Raw genomic sequence first — 23,844 nt, 5'->3', positions numbered from 1 at the left:
ATTCAGCTGGTTTCAAGGGTTTCATTCTCCTTTAAGATATAACAATCAAAATAACAATAGTTTGTAGAAAAATGTTTCATCCTAGTTATGCACCAATGTATTTAATCATCAAGCCCCATCTGACAAAGCAGCATGTGTGATGCTGTGTATTTATTGATCTTTGTTTACATTGACTTTATGTTTTGATTCTAAGCAAATGAACTTTTTGTTTTGATGTGTAATTTTAAATGCAAATGTATGGTACGTTTACGTCACATGAAAATGGGCGGTCGACAGACTATAATTATTTGGTAAGCTTTGCCCAATGCCTGGCAGCTCACCCAGGTGGATATCCAGTGTATTATTATTGTGTTAATGAACAATTATTTTTATCATTGTAATTGACTCTGCCAAAAAAAAAGAAAATAATAAAATAACATAAACAAATCAATAAATAACTAACAATAATATTACTTATAATAATCCTCATCATCATCATAACAACAACTGGGATTAAAATGTTAATAGGATTCTTTTGCTATCAATAATCAAGAGGGGAGGGGAGAGATGGAGGGGGGGGGGGTGGGTAGGGAAGGGGAAAGTCAACATAGAGGAGGGGAAGGGAATGGGAAAGAAAATAAAGTAGTGAAAAAGAGGGATATGGAATGGGAAGAAGGTAACAAGAAACCACATCAAATAATCCATAGAATATATCAGGCCTATTCCTCATAAATCATTTTTTATTCATAGATTTATAATTTACAACATGATAGATTGCCTACTGTTTAGCAACAGTAAACCACCTTGCTAACGTGATACATGGCATCCACTCACCTCAGATTTATATCTCTCTATGAAATTATGACATTCATTAAGTAATCTATGTTTCATGAAGTGTTTAAATTCAGAAAAGACTAGGTACGATAGTTACAACTTCCTTTGGATGTGTGCACCCAGTATTTGTATATGACAGTAATGGCAATAACCTCTTCTGTACCATGACCTATACTGACCAAAAACAACAAACAACAACACCAAGACTTGATTGAGAATTACTTTGATATAGATATTTAAACTTGATTTTATCAAATAACTTCTAATAGGTAGCAAATGAATGTTAACTTGTACACCACACAATGAAATACATACCATTCTTGATTAATCAATCGTCTTGGTGGACATTTTTGTCAGTGGCTGCAGCTAAAGCGCAATGCAAACAGCCATTATAGTAAAGTCTTGTTCAAGAAGAGTTTTGGCACTGCACATGCGCCAAAAGTGAAAAATATACAAAATAATTAAATATAAAAAAGCAAATACATCTGTGACTGTGAAATTCAATACGGAATTGTATTTTACTTAATAATAATAATTACATTCATATAGCGCTGCCTGAATAAACTATGTTTCTTAACACTTTATATTGCAATAATTTACATGAGGGATCCCTGAAAGTCCGGTGAACTAAATTGGAACAATTCAAATGCTAGCGTACTGGCAAACATACAGACAAAACTAATATCGCCACTTACTTTGTTTGCGTGGCAGTAATAAATAAATATCCATTATTTTAAATATGTGAAAATATTTCAAAGAATATGGCACAGTTTGTTTGTATACAAACATAATGATTGATACAGCACTCCTTCATGCATTATTATCTTAAGTTTTCTTGAACTTGAAGGCAAAATTTGGTGGGATCCTGTCCAATATTCTGGACAAATATTTGTCTTAATTACATTTGAGTCAATATGACTAATGAAGTCTATCCAGAGTGTATTGCAAATACAATATAAAACGTGTACCTTGAAGGCAATTTTGTTATCTATGAATTTGAACTATACTACTATCATACAATTTTTTATTTCATCATCATAAATATATCTGCTGAGAATAATGATATATATTACATTCCAAAGGGAAGAACTTTGAATAAAACAGACTGTATAAGCTTAATTCTAAAATGACAGGGGGGCATTGGTCAATTTCTTTTAGATTGTATTCTACAACAATAGAAAGAAAACACACCTGAAACTCTGCCTGGATCTACTACAAGTAAAGCAATCCCATTACTGCATTAAACATCCATAGAAAATAGGGAAGTCAATGAAAATATCTTAACTCATAAATTTAGAATTTTAATTTATCATATCATAGATATTTGTGTTTTTGTTACAACAAATGTAATTGCTAGCTTTGTATCCACTTGGTTTTTACTAGGTTAGTAAACAGATAATTCTCAGACCGTTAAATACTATCATGGCTAAACCCACTAGGTTTACTGTCAATTTAGTTTTAACTGTTTGGCTCAACCATCACCTACTCTACAATAATAGTAATAATAATAATCAGCTTTTATATAGCGCTTAATACATCAGAACGACGTGCCTAAGCGCTTTACAGATTTATTATTACCCCGATCATTTAGTCTTATGCCAACATATTCTATTTCCACTTCCACTTTGCCTTATTTTGCATTTTGTCAAATGAAATTTTGGTTAATAAACAATGCATCTAACCATATAGACTGAGTGGTGTTAGACAAAGTGGATATTAGACAAAATGGTAAATGGGTTAAATGACAATTAGACAAAATGGTTAGAGCAGTTTGGTTGTAGATTAACAAGGATTAGACCATATGGGTTGAGACCAAATGGAAAGTAAACAAAGTGGTTGTACACCAAATGACAATTCACCAGTTGTTAAACCCAAGAATCTTTCATTCTACAAATCACATGCTTAAGTATTAAATATTCATGATATCACTTAATAACAAAATATTGGACCCCAACATTATTTCTTGCTACATCTATATAAAATTAGAAATTAAATTGGGAATATGATATGATACCATGCTTCAATACATCAATATTTATCAATTTACAAAAGTCCATAAAGCATCCACAAAGAGTTTCTTGGCATAACTTTTACCTTGAGAAAATTTCATGTTTGAAAAATATAGGTACATATTTACATATTATAGCGGCAAACTAGAAATACAAATACACTGGTGGTGGGAGGGGCATTTTTTTAAACCAGATTTCTAAAAACGCATCAATGTTTACAAGCAAGTAGCCAGAGGACCAAATGCCTTAATGTCCTATGCAAGAGATGACCAAATGCCTTAATGTCCTCTGCAAGAGATGACCAAATGCCTTAATGTCCTCTGCAAGAGATGACCAAATGCCTTAATGTCCTCTGCAAGAGATGACCAAATGCCTTAATGTCCTCTGCAAGAGATGACCAAATGCCTTAATGTCCTCTGCAAGAGATGACCAAATGCCTTAATGTCCTCTGCAAGAGATGACCAAATGCCTTAATGTCCTCTGCAAGAGATGACCAAATGGGAATCAAACCCAGTCACTGGATTGCAAGACAAAGGCTGATATATCACATCTGAAATTGCTATTACTTTTATACAATATAATGTATGATGGCCTTTGACATTAGTCTATTTACATATTTTTCATGTAAAATTGTGATATACATGCACTAGTCAACAGTTTAAGACAATATCTTCTTAGTATTAAATATATTATAACATTAATTTGTACCTAGTTCTATATATTTTACAGGAAGCATTCAAAATTTTGCAAAATAACACACTTTTAGCATTGTATGGCACTTCAAATATTATGGTAAATTATTGCTTTGACTGGTTAAAGTAAATAAATATCTGAGAATTCTACAGAAAGTCAAATACATCACTATTATATCTGACTTCAGTATGCGTTGTGTTTCATAAACATTAACATAGAGGGCATGCTGGCCCATTTGTACTGACAATATTATTTAACTCATAATGAAATACGTTGAAAATGCCTGATCAAAAAATATTGATCAGAGTTTGAGGGTAATCTGTGTAACAGAATACACATATGAAAAATGATTGTGGTCACCACTGAAACAGAATGGTGGTATTCTTAAAGTGAAATAGTCTTTTGTGGGTGACAACACAACCGTCTTAAACCTTCCCTGCAATATAAACAGGGGTGTATTGCATGAAATATGCATTACAGTGTTATTTATGATTCCCTGCATCAAACTTTTTAACAAAAATTTGTACATACACGGAGAATGGAGGTCACACGGGCCTATTAACAACCGGAAGGCAAATGATATTTATTCGAGCCAACCCATTCTGAACTTCTTTTTTCCAATTGGGAAGAAATATCACCAACTTTGGAAACTACATTTGACTGGTGTAAGGATTAGGGCCATGTTACTGTTTCAGGTGATGAATTTGAGCCCTCAGGAGATGTCTTCATAAATGCTGATTTATTTTTTAAAATGTGCCGGTGGAGGGAACCTTTTCTGGTCAGATATTTCTTGTCAGATATATATCCTATCCACTGTTAGTAAACATTTGACCCCCATATTTCATCCTTATTTTTATGATTTTTTTTCAAATGCCACTTTAACACACGAGTCTATGGGAAATGTTTTAGGCCCATGGCAGAAACCTGGAAGGACCTTTGTTTAAAAAAAAAATCACAATCATCAATGCTGCCCTCTGTAGCTGAGTACAGTACAGGATTTATTCAGGAAACCCTTTCTTCTCGGATGATTTGCTTCCAGCAAATAATTCCATGCTTGCATGCAGGCACAGTAATGGACTACGGTTGTCAAAATAACTCAATTGTCAATTGATTTCTTAATTTGGCAAGGGCATGAAGTAGAAAATATTCATTTCAGGATTATTGTGCTTTTCTTAAGCCTTCCTCTTCTCAAATGCATTACTGTAGTCTATATATAAGCTGTCCCACTGTTGCACTGGATGAGAACTCCATTCTAGATGACTTGATTACTTTTGTTGCGGAAGACAAGATTTCAAGGAAATTTTCAAATCTGAGCTCTGTGTCACTTCCACCAGTAATCTGTAAAATTGATATAAAGCATAAAGAAGTTTTAAATGCTTTTTTTCCCCTCAAAACTTAGTATTTCTATTGCATCTGCAACAATATACGTCATTACCAATTTAGCCGCTTTAAACTAACATAAAATCAATTTACTCAAACCAATTAAAGTAAAAGCAATCCTAATAAATTCCGACTGGAAAAATTGAAAATAGAATCATGAATCAAGCAAATACAACTTGTATCAAATTCTGAATGAAAGCACATTTGAAATGTTGGTTTAATAAGTTGGAGACAATTTGTAATATTTGGACTATACATGCCTATATGTAAGTATTGCATCTTTTAACCTCTTCATGACAGTGAGATCCAGAGAAAGCAAATGCAATAAGTTTTAATTGTGTTTTAAAGTGGTAAGGGTTAGGGCTGACGATATGACTATGAAGTAGAATTAACATTCATGGATCCCTACACTTACTTGATTCCATAGGCTGTAAGAAGAAGACCAACCACGATACCAACGATCTCATCTAGATACCAAACATGGTAATCAAAATGGATGATTGTCGTACTGATGAGCATGGAGAGAGCTGTGATCCCCCCAGCTAACGAGCTGTAGCCTAAAGGATAGAAAAGAAAGACCACTTACAAAGAGTTACGTTTGATCCAATATCAATCACAACTATGGACGGCCAGCAACGTCAACATCGAAACTGCATGTTTGTTCAAAATATTTTCCAGATATGATGTATACTCATACATTAATCATTCTCTTAAAGATTCATTGTGATTCTCTTTGTTTACAAATGAAATGGTATAAATTTCCTGTAGAAAAAATTATGACAATGGTGGATTTCTATATAGTTGGGGTTGATCGGATCAATCGTAACTCTTTGTAAGACGGGGCCCAGAAATTTAATAATGGACTATATGGCCAAGATAAACTCAGAGTTTAGGTCAATGACAGCTGAAGATATATCTGTTCAGCAAGTTTATGATAAAGGAAACGCTGTCACTATTCAAGAATCTTCTAATGATAAAGGAAAGCAAAACAAATGATAAATGCTTTTTTACTTTAGAGATTGTCACCTCACTGCATTTCCCGTAGATACAAACAAAGGTTTTACTCTAATAATATACCAGAAATGTTGAAGCTCCATGGTATTTATGTGATACTGTTGCATGTCGAGAGTGTAGTAAACCCTTATGGCACATTACAGACAGTATGTTCGTAAAACAAATGAAACACTTCAATATCATGGACTTTGTTCACTGAGTACTTGCACTTCATGAGATTACCTGTACCATCTTTTTTTTTTTATAATTGAACAAAATAAAAAAAACTTGAGATCATGAAAAAAGGGTGGCATGTTGGCATAGGGTGCTTGAGCATCAATTTCATAAACTAAGATGTCATTCCTTTACCAAGTGAAGTATACAACTTCTGGCATGCTAAATTTCAATTTTGATTATGTACTTACCATCTGACTGGATACTTGTACTGTCTAATTTCTTAGCAATGATGAATTTTAGAATAGCTAATGTTGAACAAATAAATACACTCACTCCAGCAAGAATCATTAGCCACATACCCTGCAAAAAAAAAGAAGAAAGAAGACATTTTGAAATGCTACTTCAATTTTCAACAAATAAGATTGATAACACATCAACAAAATGGCATGGACAAATTGGAAATAGCATGGCATTAAATAACGAATGAACGTATGCAAGACCTACACTAAAGAAACCAGAACTGTGTTATTTCTTGCTTATTTTTTTTTACTAAGGTGTCATATGATTATCAAAGAGCACATAATGACATTTTTAGAAATTTTATTTTCCTTTGAAATACAGAAACCAAGCGCTAAACATCTTTTTGGTACCCTCTCTCCAATCTTTTTTACTCACTCATACGTGCAGCATTCATGTCATATTAAGTTGAATCAGATGAAAGCGGGGTCTCAGCTAAAAAAAAACCCTAAAACACGCATGTGTCATAGATTAATGAATACTTAAGGTTATATACTTAAGGTTATTCTTAAAGCATTGATAACTTTCAATTTATTTATTCATTTGGGGGTAGTATGTATGAAACACATTTACTCACACTTATGGTCTCTGTATTTGCTATCAGATCTGGAATTGCCCTGGCAAATATAGAAACGGCTGCTACAATGAAGAGAGAGCCTAGGAATAGAAGAGATCTGTATGAAGAAGAAAAGAAATATATTCTTAGCCTTTCAAACATTGTATGTCAAACTCAATCCGTCAATACAAAGTTCTCAACCCACAAGGGAAAAATAATGCACATCTTATTTTAGAACTGCAATTATATAAAGGCTCCATGTAACCAGGAATTAACAGGTATCAAAGAGGGTTGAGGTATACCAGGCAGAAAATAATATTATTTGAACAGATAAATTGAAATCAGACAAATAAAACATGGAATATTTCATCAAAAACTGGATAAGGAAAAACAAAGTTATGATATTATAAATTGGGAATGGATATTGGTGAACAGTTCATTGTATATCTCCATGAATATGCAATGCGCAAGCTGATGATGTCATATCCCTACTTATTTTTTTTGTATTTTGTTATGTCAAATTGTATTTATACAAATTTTGTCCTTCAAGAATACTGATTCATTATGTAGGATAATAATTGTTGCAACTATAACAAGGAGACATATCATACACACATATATATAATGATTTATTGAGTGGGGGTATGACATCATCAGCTCACCTGCTAGTATTTCATATTAATGAATGCATACATATCATTTTTATAAAATGTTACAGTACTTTCATATTGAATAACTTTGTCATTATCAGATTTTCAGCACTTTAATTTGTAAATTTTATATTTATATATGATTATTTTCAGACACGAATACCCTATTGATCAGATAAAAATAACCAGTATTTATACTGCCGATAGTTAATGGACTTTGTGTAATATTGTGAAAAGTGTTTGGTGATATCACCTCCTATTGATTAAGCAATTTTCTTTTAAATAATCAACATAAAGTGTTGTTCATTAATGAAACTACTGGTAGCCCAAATTTACTGAGAAATGTTAACACTAATATGATTACCAATATTTAGAGACTTTTGGCTCTGAGCTTTAATTGTTAGAGAGACTATTTACATTCCTTTACAGTTTTGGTAGCTGAAGTAATAAAATTTTGATAAGTTCATGATAAACATAAGTAATTTTAACTTAAAATTAAATTAACGTAAAGTAATTTTAGAGGTTTCTCTCATATTTCACTTTTTAGAGCTAAATCTTAGCTTTAAATTGGTTTATGAAGTCAAATTAAAACATCATATGGGGAAAACATTAATATGGTTTTGTATTTACATTTAGCAACATGGGTATTCAAACTTGGTTGCCCTTTATCTATTTTATTTATTTATTTATTTATTCATTTATTTATTTATTTATTTATTCAATTTCATTTCCAGGAACACAATTACACTCATAACAATAGTAAATTTCAGTTCATTGCAAATAATCATAATATATTCAAAATACAATATCAGAATGAAAGAAAACAAAAAACAAACAAAAAGGAAATAACACTTTGATGACCAGATAAACTTTTCCTTTCAAACATATTTATGTGAATAAAGAGAACATTAAATGGCATTGAATAATACAAAAATAACTTTTAAAATAGAATAAAATTACCAAGAAAAGTTGAATGACACACTCAAAACTGAATATCTCATTAAATAAAGGGGGCAATATAATGCAAAAGGCAGTCAGAGTCATAAAGGTATTTATGGAATCTCCTTGTTCTAATTCAGTATTTAAAGAAACAAATCCTTAACATTTATGGTGTGCACACTTTCTCAAATGACCAAACAAAAAATAAATAAAATAAAAAATAAAAGCAAGCACTAAACAAATTTTTTATATAAAAAGCGCTGCCCTTTTAGGAATATGAACACTAATTATAATCCTTTGATTATTTTTAGGTAATTACTTTTATTTAATTTTCCTCATACCATGCTGGTAGAGAGGGTGTCATGAAACTGACACTACCAGTAAGGTCTCAAGTAGTACCAATGAGCACATACCAGCAGTCAATTGTGCAAAGTCACTTTCAGATCATTTAATCTTTATAAATACCATATAATTACACAAGATTAATAAGGAGTGTTATAATTTGTATACTGTTTGTAAGTAATAAATGCAAAAAAAAAACTATTGTGATATTCGACAAGACAGACTATGACATCATTTGTTACAGGACATAGTTCAACATTTATCAGACAATGAGGAAGGGTCAAGAAAGAAATATGAAAAGTATTTAAAAACACTAAATGCCTTTCAAAGCACGTATTCTGCCCCTATAATTAAATGCTTCAAGAGATGAGCATGCATTAGAGTCATGGTACTTGTAGGCAGGGTTGTAATAAAAAACGTTTTTTATTAAAAAAAACAAATAAAACGTTTTTTATTGTTTTAAAACGTTTTAAATCGTTTTAAAACGTTTTTTTCCCCCAACGAACGATGAAATTTTCTGTAAATCAATTAAACTATACATTTAATACTGTATTATTTAAGCTCTTGATGTTTTAAATACATTTTTTGAGTAAGTAAGAGATAACTACAATTTTTCTCACTGAATTTCCAAAAGAAAAGTTCATATTTTCCCAAAAATTACTAAATCATTGAAATTGAATGCAAAAAAGTACATTGACATTTTATAAGTTTATTCCTCATACATGTACATACATTTGAGTCTTGTCAATCTAGGGGGTGAGAAGAATTTGCACAATGTAAGAAAATGACATAATCTAAAGACTATGGGCTTTCAAAGCTTGATATCATTTAATCAATATTCTTCATTTCATTTTAATAAATTAAACCAATTTTAGTGCATGAAATACAAGTTTGGGTTTAAATCTATAAATAAAGCCCTTATTTCTTTAATTGAAGATTTGTAATAAAAATGTTTTTTAGTGTTTGTTTTAACTTTTTTTTATATATTTCTTATGAACAGTTTTTTTGGTTAGGTTTTTTTTAAATGGAAATTATTGGCGATAATTTTCCAATCATGTACAAATATTGGTACAGGTACGAATGTTGGCAAAAAATTCACATTGGCTTTATACATGTACATGAAATCACGTTATTGAGCAATTCGGGGTCTGACATGCACTTGTGTAATATCATAATCACATACCGATGCATGCATCCCCAAAATAGTCTTGAACAATATGGCGTGGCCCTGTCGTGCTCATGGATTCATCATAGAAAATTTTTAGGGGGCCATTACGGTCCCCTGGGATTGTTAGGGTTAAAGGTCAGGTCCACCCCAGAAAAATGTTGATTTCAATCAGTAGAGAAAATTCAAACAAGCATAATGCTGAAAATTTCATCAAAATCAAATGTGAAATAAGTTACATGTATGACACTTTAAAGTTTCGCTTATTTTTCACAAAACAGTAATACCAACCATCTCAGTGATATGCAAATGAAAGAGTCGATGATGTTCCTCACTATTTATTTTGTTTTTTATTGTTTGAACAATACAATTTCAATTTTTACAGATTTGATAATAATGACCTACTTGACTGACCCCAAAAATGTTAAAAACAATGGTAGTTCCACATGTTCAGGGAGGAATAAAACTTTATTTCACATGACAATGATAAAATAACGAAATACAAAATAAATAGTGAGTGAGTGATGTCATTAGTCCCCTCATTTGCATACCGACCAAGATATCTAATTGTTTTGCATAATTAAGCAAAACTTTAAAATGTCATAACTTTATCATTTTACATCCGATTTTAAAGAAAAATGTCAGCATATACATGTATTTTTCTTGGGGTGGACTGTCCTTTAAGGTTTGCTAGCCTACAATCTTATACTGAATTAAACTACTTTTCTTCATCTTTACGTAGCGCAAAGTTTCACCTGCTTTTGTATGTACCTCAAGAATACAATTACACATTTGAGCTTATTTTAAATAGTGTTTCTTTCCCTGTCTAAAAAGTGAGCACAACACTCAGATGTTTGTTATAATGAGAATATTCTATAGATTGATGTGCACAATTGAACAAGAGGATTTCAAGGAACATGACAAAGTGATGGAGAAAGGGGGATTAAGAAGGAAAGAGTGGTGTTGAAAAAGAGATTTAGTTAGAAGAAAATAATATACCACTTAAGAAATAAAAGAAAAAAAAAATATATTAATCTAAAATCACATCCATGACCATGCATATTTATAACACACAAGTCTATGAGGCGTTTTAAAACACGTTTTTTTTGTAAAAAAACCGGGTGTTTTAAAACGCGTTTTAAAACATGTTTTAAAACACACCGTTTAAAACGTGCCAACCCTGCTTGTAGGGATAGGGCAATACAAATTTGAGATGAGAGTTTGATTTCATGGTCACATAAAATTCAATAGTATAAACACAACTCCTGGGACAGATGTAATCTAAAATCTAATACTCAGAAAAAATTAAAATAATAAAAAAAAAACAGAAAGATATTATACAGTGCGTCCCAGAAAAAACAAAACCGAGATTAAGCGATGATTTATCATAACTTAATCACAAATACAATAGACAAATGACCTACCAATGTAAAGCTTAGAATCTCTTCTTTCATCTGATATTACTTAGATTATTCCTCATTCATGCATGAGTGAGCAAAAACCCATTTGGCGGGGGGGGGGGGGTATCTGAATTTCAAATAGGAAATTACATGCCTAAAAAGTTCAATATCTGCTCTATTTATTTGATATCTTAATCACAAAAAATGGTCAAGAAGTAAAAAAGTTATGTTCCCTCAAAACAATGCTTGTATCTCCATAATTTCATTAAATAAACGTGTTTTCACCGGTTTCCCACAGAAGCTATCGCATGGTTAACAAAAGACTTAATGCATGGCTGATCGTCAACAAAACGGAGTGTCAAGTGAGTTTGAACACTACCCTGTAAAACCTCTTCATTTTATGAAATTATTGAAATTCAAGCCTTATTTCAAATAACCAGAACTTTGTAATTTCTTGATCATTTTTGTAATTGAGGTATCAAATTAAAGAGCAGATATTGAACTTTTTAAAAATGTGGTTTTCTTTTTTAAACTCAGATAAAGCCCGCCAAATGACTTTTTGGTATCCCCTCTTCAAATTGTTTTTGCTCACTCATGCGTGAATGAAAAATAATCTAAGTAATTTCAGATGAAAGAGGAGATTCTAAGCTTTACAATGGTAGGTCATTTGTCTATTGTATTTGTGATTAAGTTATGATAAATCATCGATAAATCTTGGTTTCGTTTTTTGTGGGACGCACTGTAATAGTTCCCTTACAAGTATTTTTAATTTAACTTTCTGGTATGACCCACTTGTTTGCCTTGCACTATTTACATTTCTAATGTGTTAATTTCAGTTGTCAGCTTTCTGGATGGAATGGGATGACATTTTTGTATATAATTTTTATACATTATTGCTTTCTGATATACAATAATTCCATTAGTCATTTGAGGTACATGTAATCTTTTTTGAAAATCATCAAAATTACTTTAATATCATCTTTCAATTTCAAATTTCACAGATATTCAAAAGAAAATTATACTTGTGTAAGAATGGAATGTTAGATTTATATAGTCCCTTAAACATAATATTAGACCTTTATGAAGGCTTTAGTCTTTCACAAAGCTCTCCCCACCATTCCCATGTCAGCTTAGAGCCAACTTCCAACTTAATATTAACAAAAAATCAATTATTCTTACTACAAATACAATAATCCTTACAATAATTACTACAAATATTAATAATCAATTATTAACAATCAATAATAATTAAATGGATTACTGATTGATGTGAATTGAACTGAGACTGATTGCAAAATACCATATTTAATACAAGGCTCTTTAAGTTTAACCTATTTTCATGTTCATTTAAACAGGACCTATTTCTTTATATCTCATTCAAATGAGAAGTTTGACCCTTGGTCAATATCTACCCTTTTATGATTGCTTTTAGGGTCTTATGGATCCCTATAAAAGGAAGTGGTCTATGCTGTTAAAAGATAACAATTAAAGACATAAAACTAAAACATAAAGATATCTGACATTATATTGGGAAAAGAATCATGTGTCTTATTTTTAACATTATTGCATAACATTAGATCATAACTATACTTGAAAACAAATGTACATGTTGTGTGAAGGACAATTTCTTAAAAAAGAATGTACCCAAAATATGCTGGTCTTTCTCTCTATAACAAAACATAATATAAAGATCGTTCCTTTCATAATTTGAATATAGCAATGCTAATTCAAGACTGCAAAATATTTTATAATATGAGAAGAGATTCACCACAAAATAAAGACAATTTAAACAAATTCTTTGAAATATGACAAATTACCAATTTTTTTCCTGTGTCATAGTTTCATATGAAATGACTCTTCCATTTTTATCATTTTTACTGCAGTTTCCATTGGAAATATATTTCAATCATTCATGGATATTTGGTCTTGTAATATGTTACTTTATTTTACATCAGCCATTGTGTCAAGATTGTTTTGGTTAATTTGCACAAACCCAAGAAAAGACATACATGTATCTTTTTAAACTTTCATTTTCTGACATTTACAGAAATACAATCTTAATCCCATATAAACAGTAGGATAAGTTTACAAATCAATACAAATGATGAATGAACATAAAATAATGAATACCAGTAATATATTAGATATGAAAACACAAATATCAGCTAAATCCCTGATAATGTTTATTAACATTATTAAAGTGGTGGTAGTGGTAGATATCATTCTGTACAGGTATATGTACTTGCACTACCAAAAAAATGCTTGTTATTATGCAATATGAGAAGAGACAACAAAAGGTACTCTCTGAAGGCTGGTAAAGAGGATAAATGCCTTAAATAGGTCACTAAAGTGCCAACCGGCTGTCAAAGAAAGGTTGCTAGATTGAAAGACCATCACTTTAATACCATTTGGGCTTTTGCACTTCTTTACTTGCTACATCTCTATAACTGAAGTAAGCTATATGCCTAGAAGTAGATATGAATTGCTTGAACAAATTATTTTTAGGTGCGGGGAAAGACTGGCATATGTCATTATGAATGGCCAGAATAATCCTGATAAATCATCCATTACCTTTCTACTAGTTTAAACTGACAAATAGGCTGTCTTAAAGGACAAGTCCACCCCAACAAAAAGTTGATTTGAATAAAAAGAGAAAAATCCAACAAGCATAACACTGAAAATTTCATCAAAATCGAATGTGAAATAAGAAAATTATGACATTTTAAAGTTTCGCTTAATTTCACAAAAAAGTTATATGTATATCCTGGCTGGTATGCAAATGAGGAGACTATGACGTCATCCACTCACTATTTCTTTTGTATTTTATTATCTGAAATATGAAATATTCTAATTTTCATCTCATTGTCAAGTGATACAAGGATTAATTCCTCCCTGAACATGTGGAATTAGAATTGTTTAATACTATTTGGTTCAGTCAAGTTGGTCCTTATTGTCAAATCTTTAAAAAATATAATATTGTATAATTCAAACAATACAAAACAAAAGAAATAGTAAGTGATGGACATCATTGACTGAGTCACCTACTTGTCCATATAACTGTTTTGTGAAAAATAAGCGAAATTTTAAAATGTAATAAATTTCTTATTTTACATCCGATTTTGATGAAATTTTCAGCACTATGGTAGTTTGATTTTTCTCTATTTATTCAAGTCAGTATTTTTCTGGGGTGGACTTGACCTTTAAAAAGATAAGGATTAGTACACTGTTATCAAATGTGATCAAGTTCTAAACGCACAATAAGTTGCAAGGCAATGCTCTCTGAACACTAAACATTTATTTTCGCCAGCTTATTGTTTTTTTTTCTTCAGGGGGGGAAACAATTAAGTAAACTTTTGCTAGAAAAACTTGGAACATACACACAAAGATATAAAACAACATATAACAGATGAAACACTAGGTAAACAAGCTAAAAAAAATGGACAAACACACTTCACAGCTGCTTAATTAGGAAGAAGTACTTACATTCTTTCTTTCTTTTCTGAATAAACTGATCCAAGAGAGCCAGTGAATCTCCAGATAACAACTACTGATGTTCCAACATCCAATAAACAGTCAAACTGAAAAAAGAATAATCAGATTATCTTTAAAAAGATATATTGCGATCATCACCCCCATCATCATCTTCCTTCATATTCTGTAACCATTTCAAAGTAACTGATGGGACTTTCACCGAGTGATACAGTATAATAGTAATCCTGTATTGGGTATTATATTGTGCACATATCCACATTGTTAGGTGCCCAAGGTGCTCCTATATTACCCTTAGCTAGGCTATCGACAATAGATGCACATAATTAATAATAATAATAATAATATACTATAAAGTGCTGAAAGACATCCTTCCAATGTATTAAGTGCTATGAGCAGAATATTGGTATTACTTACACCAAATCCAAATGCTGCTGAACTTTGTGTTGTTTCAGCTACAACTGTTGGAAAAAGAGACAGGAAATTAATTTGATATCACAAAGATGCTTATTTCATAATCATATCACTTAAACAATGCATTATCTAAATAAAATTTTAGGATTCCATCCATTTCTTTTCTTGATTTCAAAGATCATTCATTGAGTAAAAGTATTATACAATATTTTCAAGTTCTCATGTGATAATATTTGCCTTGAATGACAGTAACATTCATAACATAGATAGAAACTGACGTACAAATAAAGGACACATAAAGTTATAACAAAAAAAGTAGTGGAGACTCTTTTTCTTTTATACATGTGAGTAAAATTTAACCTTGTTGACCAAGGAAGTCAGAGTTTGTAGCTTACCAAAGCTTAGAATACCAACAATGAGAAGACCAACTACAGAAGCCCAAGAAACGGCCAATGCTGCAGAGCGCCATCTAGAGGTGTCTTTCATTGACATGGATTCTTTATCCTCCTCAAGCAGATCTAAAGGATGATAAAGGAAAGATTTTTTGTCAAATATTCTACAAATAAAATGTAAAGAAAGACAGAGAGGGAGAGAAAGAGAGAGAGAGGGTGCACGAAGGGGTGAGAGAGAGGACATAATTACAGAGAGACTAAAGCTGTAGAGCATACATACAAGAAGAGAAAAAGAGGAAGAGAGCAAGATGGAGAAAGAGGAAAAAAGACAGATATTTGCACACCAAATAAAAAAAAATGACAACAAATTATATAATATTAAAACAAGTAAGTATTTTAAGAATTAGTACCTGCATAGTTTAAACCAAAGAGATTCATTTTTTTTCCCATTGAGAGCAAGAGACTTATAATTCAGCCAATAAATATTCTTTCAGAGACTCATCTATTGACAAGTCATTGATTACGTACAGGCTTTGCATATTTACTCAATCTAAGTATTAACATGATTTCAACCCTTGCATCATGAACTCGATGCTGTAGATATGCAGACAACACTGCTCTCTGAGATTATTCTCAAAATACATCCGTGTGTGGCTTGTAAACATTCTAAAAGAGAAAGTGGCTCTACCCCATAATATATTTGCTAGAGATACAAAACATTTTGAAAATATAATTAGGCATATGGTCTGTGAAATGTTGAATAAAATCAGCCATTATAATGATAGTTGATCAGAAAGATTTTGTCCAAAGTGCTTTAAATAGAATGCCTCTGGTAGTCTTCCCTGCATTACGTGATTATACCAGCTGTGCTGACTTGAAAAACAAGGTAGATGAATTATTATTCACAAAAACATCATTCATAATCATATGATAATAAAATAATAAATTCACTGACCCTAAATGACCTTTGACCTTGATCATGTAACCTACTGAGTATCCTTGTGTGATGCGTCCCAGTTTCATGAAATTTTGTCAATTTTTTTTCTTCACTTTTCTATGTTCTGAAAACATTTCAAAAACTTAACCTTGGTTAAGATTTCATGATGACACCGCTGTAGCAGTCAGAAAAGGCGATGCCTCTAGTCTCAATATGCTATATGCAGGTGAGACAAAAATAAACATTAGTTAAAAACAGTATTTATAAAAGTAATTTCATTTTGGACTTACTTTCCTTCATAGTTGTCTTCCTTCTACCTTGATCCTTCTCTCCATCTCCATCTCTCTGTCCTTCTCCTTCCCATTCACATGCTGTATAATTTTGTGCTGATTTATTGGAATTAAAGGGCATCTGCTCTAGATGCAATGTCTCTGGTGATATTGACTTCTCAATGTCATTGTTATCCATCTTGCTTATCAAGTCCCTTTAGGAAAGCAGAAAGTAGGCAGAATCTGTGGAAACAGCAAATACAACTTCAAACTTAATTAAGTCAATATAGAAATATTACTTCCCATGTAAGTAATCCCAACAGATAAATGTACTAGCAGATATTTGCTGCTCAACTTCTAAAATATATGCAGTATGAGTATACAGAACAGAATATAAAGACAGTCCTGGGCTCGCTGTGACAAAACAGGGAAACAAAATGAAGTACAGCTGTAGCAAATACAAACAAAAGCAAAGCATGACCAGATGTTTTGGTTGAAGTGGGAAATATCACAAAATTAATCATTGATTCAACAGCTATGCCTTCACAGCTTCTAGGGTGAATTATACATAATGCACTTTTATAAAAAATATAAATAAATACACTGTAGATCTAAAATCAGTGAAAACAAAATTGCAGAGAGGCAGAATATGAATTAATTATGATGAATAAGGATGATGAAACTCCTAAATGAAAGAACAGTTTAATGTCATCACTATTATCATAATCATAATTATCACTACTGTTATCATTAATATCAATATTATCATATAAATTTTTCAATTATGAGTTGGTATTGCTACTGAATTACGGTAACTATTAAAATCATTATCATTAGCACCATCACTTTCATTACCAATACCATTATCATGTACCGGTCTAATACTATGCCATATAATATACAATTGATTTGTATATAGGCCTACAAGTTGCAAGAAAAACATATAAGAAAATTATTTTTGTTTACCAGATAGTAATCTACCAAATACCTAAACACCCCCCCCCAAAAAAAAAAAGGTGTTAATAAAGAAATAAACACATCCTCTTTTCAAACAAGATATTAATTTTGAATGTATAGATTTACTAGTACATGCATTATGAGACACAGCATCAATGCATTTCACAATTGTAATATGATATTTGATACATGACTACATTACCTAAAGATTTGGTTGTTTCGAAAAAGAAAACTTTATGATAGCTTTAAAAAGGTTCTTGAAACAAGTAAAAAAAAAAAATTAGAGAAAAATTATAAGATTATTTTTATGTAGCTTTCCTGCTTCTCTTCTGACTTTCTTTCCACTTTACCAGATCAATAGTCAAGCATTCTATAATGGTCTTGATTATAATGTAATCTAAAATGTCAGTTCTTTAATATTAATAAGTTACCATGACAACTGTAATGTACAAAGCTTTAGCTTACCATTGGAAGTGTGCCATCAATGCTCTCAATTTGAATATTCTGTGCAGTTTCTCAGAGGAAATATGGAAGGAATGATCCTGATATTAGCTTTCAATACATCTAGGAATAGTGTACACTTCTGTATCCATTCAAGAATGATGAAATAACTTCTGCAATTGTAACAAAGAGACAGGAAAATCACTCTTCCATCTGAAATAGGCTCGGTTGTTCCAAAAATATTTTCATGCAGAATTATAACCCAATATTAGTAAATCCATGTTTATAAGAGATAGGCTTAACCAAACAGTAGATTCAAAATGCTTTCCAAGTCTCAAGCACTACTCAACAGTAAAAGGGTAAAGTTTGAATGATCCAGAAAACATTTAGAGAAAGGTCAATTATTCACTGTGGAGAATTGCAATCATGCAGCACTTTCAAGGGCATAGAAGACTGATGATGTAATTTCCTAAAATGGCACTACACATTAATTTGCTGGTATAAGCACAACATGATTATCTAAGGCTTAATGAAATAACTAATATCAGCAGGTACCCTTAAAAAATGTCCACAATGACTAAGGTAAATATAACATTTTGGGACAAAGCACTACATGTACTTACTTCTCTTTTAGTTTTGACTGAAACTGACTATTATCACCCTTGTTTAAAACCTTTACTGGTATATGTAATTCTTAAGTTATCTAAGACAATAATAAAACAAACTACAAACCTTGAGGCAATCAAACATTCACAAAAAAAGGTTTAAGTTCTGGGGATTTGAAACTTATTTTATAATTCTGTCTACAAACTATCTGTCAACCTTATTTTTATAAAAATGTTGCAGGATTTATCACTTAGATTATATTAACCAACATACTATGTTCACATGAAGTTAATGAGGGGCTTATTAGGTTTAAATGCAGATAAAAAACTTGTCTTCAAATGTAAATAATATTTATAAATGCTTGCATCACATTTTGGAAATGCGATCAAAGTATTTACCTAGATTGAATAATAATAACGGATGAATTTATTTACATATGATGTCCAAAAATCAATGATTACTACATATCATAAACATTTTACATAAGTCTAGCCAAATATTCTCTATTCATTCTCTCTCCATCCTTTTTCTTCTATCTCTCTCTCTCTCTCTTATCAGCTATCACATGTTGTTTACTTACCAGTCACCTGATGACCAATTAAAAGAGCTACAAAGATTAATATCACCACACTTCCATTTCATTACGAAGGGATTGATATCAGAACCCCCTCCTCCCTAGGTCACCTGGAGGGGTGTATTCAGGTACCCCTGTGCGTGAGAACCCAGGAAGACCAATACTGACCACACCCCATTGTTCTTTAGCCCCCCACTCAATTGATATCCTTCAATAGAGGCTTGGCAAGATGTTACACTATTGTACCATTTATAGATTTTATGTTCCTTTCTCCCACAGGTAAATATCAGGCTTTAAAACCAATTGATTTGGGCTGGAGGGCAAGTTAATAGCCAATTCATTTACACTCAGGGTTCAATATTAGGAATGTTGTATAAGGTTGGGATTATGACTAGGCTATTGTTAAGTAACAGACTTAAAAGATAATATTTGTATTCAATTTCAATTGCTCATTTTGCATTAATATGTAATGATAATGTAGATCTCACTTTAGTGTTCACTAAAATCATTACTTTCTCCAGGAATGATTAAATGAAAGAATTGTATTAATGTGACTGTGAGTAGTAATTTGTATTTGATTCAGGTCCAGTGCAATTTCCTGTGGCACATATTGAAGTCTACATTGATACATAAATGCCCGGGGGGAGGGGCACTTCCATTGATGATAAACCGACGGCTGACGTCCATGACATAACAATTGAAATATCGCTGTTCTTGTATAGGGGTTCAATTTAGGGAATACTTGCCAAGAGTATTGTTTTGTTTCCAATACAGCTTAAGGGTAGGGTTTCGCATGCCAATACTTGATAAGGGTTGCATTTTCAGAATATGGAAAATACTTGTTTGGGGTGCTTTTTCGAGACCCCATGGTCGCGCATGGCATCCACTCGTCAATGGAAGTGCTCCCCCCCCCCCCCGGGAGCTTGTCTGGCATTCTTCCTTTCATTAATCTAAAATGCTTCATTCACTAGGCCTAATTCTAATTAACACAAACCAAATGGTCAATTTACAGATGAAACATTAGATCGTATTCCCCTTTTTCCAAATAATTGCAAGAAATGAATTGTTAATCGTATTATAAAAAATAAGAAAAAAAATCTGACAAATAAAAATATTTGGGTCTAGAATCTAGGCCATACAAATGTACATCAATGATGAAATAGCAATTTAAGAAACATTTCACATAGATCTTAATATTTGATAGCATAAATACAAATGAGTTTTTCTCTGTCTATAAAATAACCCCCTAAAGAAGTTTTTCGCAGGCTTTATTCACACATTTTGGCCCCTAAACAAGTTGTCGCCAGATTATGAACCCAGGGAAAAAGCTTGGGGGAAAAAACCCTAAACACGTTTGGCTAGTCTTAAAACAAAAGCTTTGGAAAAAAACATACCCTAAATACGTTTGACCCTGCGATTGACCATTGACCAGTTTTGCAAAACTATCATTTTTTTGTTGTTGAAAATTGGTGTTTTTAGTGCACGCGCGGCCCGCGTCCAAAACTGAAAAACACCCCGTTAAACATGTTTTTTTGGTCACGCGTGTGTACAGCAATATATTTGACTCCCCCCGGGTGTTTGCTTCCGAAACAAAGGTGTCAGTCAAAGTGATCCTCCCACCCCTCCATCCTATGATTGAATCAAGCTAGCCTAACAAGATAACAATAACAAGATTTACACAAAAAGTTGTGGACCAGGGGCCCGTTTCTCAACACCGTCATAAGTCTAACTTCTTGACTAAATCGGAGATAGTGAGCTACTTGTCCGCTAACCGTTTCACGAAGCCCTCTTTACCAAGATCGGGTACAACAACCTCACTAAATATTTATGACACCTCCGAACCTGTCATAACTTCTTTCTTAATGACGTAGTGGCATCACGTGGGTAGACTATGACATGCAAAATTGCCTCGAAATTTGACAATTGTAATCTTACGTAATCATTCATAGAAGTTGAAATTACATTGCAAAACAGGTGTGATAGATCATTCAATAATAATTGTTATGCACAGAAACTATCAAAACTGTTGGTAAAACGCAACAAAACCACTCATTTTAAAATAGTAAAGTAATTGAATCGATAAAGATTCTACCACGGCAGGTCATCCATAACTGGACTCGTATTCGTCGTTTTCAAACACTTATCAACATTTTTGATAAATTCTATCTCTAATTTATGCAAAGAATTTGTCAAATCGTGTGTTTCGGTATGTAAAAAAAAAAAAAAAAAATTAATTTAAACTATATTTTGATGATGTTTGGAACCATAAATAAACGTATAATTATCTTATTTTACAAAGATAACAATTGTGGTTTACTTTCGTAAACTATCAAAATTTACTATCCCGGGGATACCCATCTCATTGTCCCCATGTGATTTTTTAGTCATGAAATGATATATTCATAATTTGATTTTCTCAGCAATTAGATGCTCAAGTTTTCATGGTTTAAGTATGCATGGTTCATATTTTGCCTCTGCTATTATTTTTATTAGATGTATTTCCAAATTAATCACAATAATTGCAGTTTTATCACATTTTTGCTTTTAAAAAATTATGCTATTTTGTGACTAAGGCTACGTCTCGTCTGCTCTTTCTACCGATAGTATCGATATCAAGGGATTCTAGTTAGGAAGCCCTTCGTGAAACGGGTTTAGTAAGATTGGAACTAACTCCGTGGTTGGTGGATAAAGATATGACTAACTTGTCCAGGTGTTGAGAAACGGGCCCCTGGAGTCTAATATATAAAGTCAAGTCCACCAGCACAAGTTTCTTGTGACTTAGGAACTAGGAGTAGGTCTAACGTTAGACCTACTGTCATGTGTTTTTGTGATTGTGTAGGCCTACTCAGTCAAGTACGACTATATATAATACCGGTACTCAACGGAAGAAGAAGAGACCTAACTTAACACTACCGTCACTAGTTGGTAGATCGAGTGTCTGGGCCTTACAAATTTATCTTACTTTCTTAGGCCGTTTACTTACTTGATGGGGCTTCAATCGAATACAAATCTTAAGCTCAGCTCTCAAACCAACTTTTCAAGCATTTGGCTTTAGGCCGGGCCTAATCTTCGATATGGCGATGCAGCATAACCACGGCACGGCACCCTACTTTTAGTTTTAATTTTACAACCTCGCTGGCCTTAGATCTAGTATAGGCCTGATATAGGCGTACGTAGCGAGCGCTCAGCTGGCGCGCTCTGAGTCTTGCATGCCATGGGCGTGGTCCCTGTGGTCCAAATAAATGGATGCATATGGGGGAAATCCCCTTGCCTTTGGCTTGAGCTACGACAGGCTCGCAATTTGCGCTCGCATTAATGGTTAAAAATATATTAACTGATGCATCATATTTATAATTACAAAAGTGATTGAAATGTCCAGTTTTCAGGCCTCAATATTATCAGATTTTGCGCCCTCATTAAGATATTGATTTAATAATTAAATTGTCCCTTTTGTTTCATCTCGCGCTTAGCAAGAGGAATAGGAAGACAGTCATCATTTTCATATGATGACATGTCTTAAGGTCTTGTCCCGGTCCTATATATCAAAACTCAAAGTAATCATAATGAAAAATATCAGCTCTTTATTAAGATCCATATCCACCTCACAATTTTCCTACAAAGTGCTTAAAATATACTGACTCTTTTCTCAGATCAGAATATCAAATAGTTTTGGCTCGCACTTCGCGCTCGCTTTGATTTTTATGATAAAAGATGTATTTAGAATGCCTATATAGATTCTATGTCTAAATATGAAACACGCGCGCGCATGTTTATTCAGATACTCAACTTGTTCTCTAATTAAATCATTATCCAGTTTCAGATCACAATATAAAATATGTTCTGCTCGCGCTCTGTGCTCACATTATTAATGTAGGAAGATCCCATATGATACCCCTTTTATAAACCCAATAAAACCCAATTATGCGGCTAATAGCAGCATAATTTGGTCGTAAAATCAGAGGAGGACAAGAGTTATCCGCATTATTCTGATGCTGCTATTATCCGCATAATAGCGGCATCGGGACAAGATTTTGAGTTTATGAACGTATTTCCAAATAATGCGGATAATTGCCATGGTGCGGTCCAAGCCCCCGAAGCTACCGCCATTTTGTTTAATCCATTAGAAGCTAAAATAAGCCCTCATTAATATTAATTTCGTACGATGCTCCCTCGTCAACTGTGGTTTTGTACGTGTATTAGACAATACGCACATCAGCGCAATGACAAAGGTCAACTTGGCAAATTCGTTAATGTATTCATTTTGTTACGCGCTCGTGACGCGAAGGATTCAGCGAATCAAGCAAGCGCAAATCTGAGACGATACGTTGCGCTCTATAAAGTATCGATATCA

General features: G+C 32.5%; 1 protein-coding gene across 8 annotated transcripts; it reads right to left on the bottom strand.

The window, feature by feature from the left end:
• Window positions 1-697: 697 nt before the first annotated feature.
• On the bottom strand, window positions 698-22,668 carry LOC129255875 (transmembrane protein 163a-like). Of its 8 annotated transcripts, none has more exons than XR_010295129.1 (12): window positions 22,477-22,647; window positions 18,338-18,486; window positions 16,937-17,158; window positions 15,713-15,835; window positions 15,321-15,364; window positions 14,898-14,992; window positions 6,940-7,036; window positions 6,314-6,425; window positions 5,311-5,452; window positions 3,292-4,853; window positions 2,861-3,227; window positions 698-859 (listed from the first exon to the last, which is right to left on the bottom strand). XR_010295129.1 is itself a non-coding variant. In XM_054894205.2 (10 exons), exons 3-10 carry the CDS (start codon window positions 17,112-17,114, stop codon window positions 4,781-4,783), a joined length of 864 nt encoding a protein of 287 aa, XP_054750180.2. In that variant the 5' UTR covers window positions 17,115-17,158; window positions 18,338-18,486; window positions 22,477-22,668; the 3' UTR covers window positions 1,032-4,780. The 8 variants fall into 8 exon arrangements, 3 of the variants coding, with proteins under 3 accessions (XP_054750180.2, XP_063962734.1, XP_063962629.1); XR_010295141.1 differs by lacking the exon at window positions 22,477-22,647 and adding an exon at window positions 19,500-19,615; XR_010295133.1 differs by lacking the exon at window positions 22,477-22,647 and having other exon boundaries at window positions 18,338-18,758.
• Window positions 22,669-23,844: the final 1,176 nt, after the last annotated feature.

Source organism: Lytechinus pictus, chromosome 1, assembly GCF_037042905.1.
Source record: "Lytechinus pictus isolate F3 Inbred chromosome 1, Lp3.0, whole genome shotgun sequence".
Lineage (NCBI taxonomy): Eukaryota > Metazoa > Echinodermata > Echinoidea > Temnopleuroida > Toxopneustidae > Lytechinus > Lytechinus pictus.
The sequence above is the reverse complement of the archived record's forward strand: the minus strand, read 5'-3'. Positions and strand labels throughout refer to the sequence as shown.

Coding starts and splice junctions, on each gene's coding strand:
- LOC129255875 (XM_064106559.1), bottom strand. Junction 6,426..6,939: donor CAAATACAGAGACCATAAGT/GTGAGTAAATGT, acceptor TTTTTTTTGCAG/GGTATGTGGCTAATGATTCT. Junction 5,453..6,313: donor TACAAGTATCCAGTCAGATG/GTAAGTACATAA, acceptor TCTATCCTTTAG/GCTACAGCTCGTTAGCTGGG.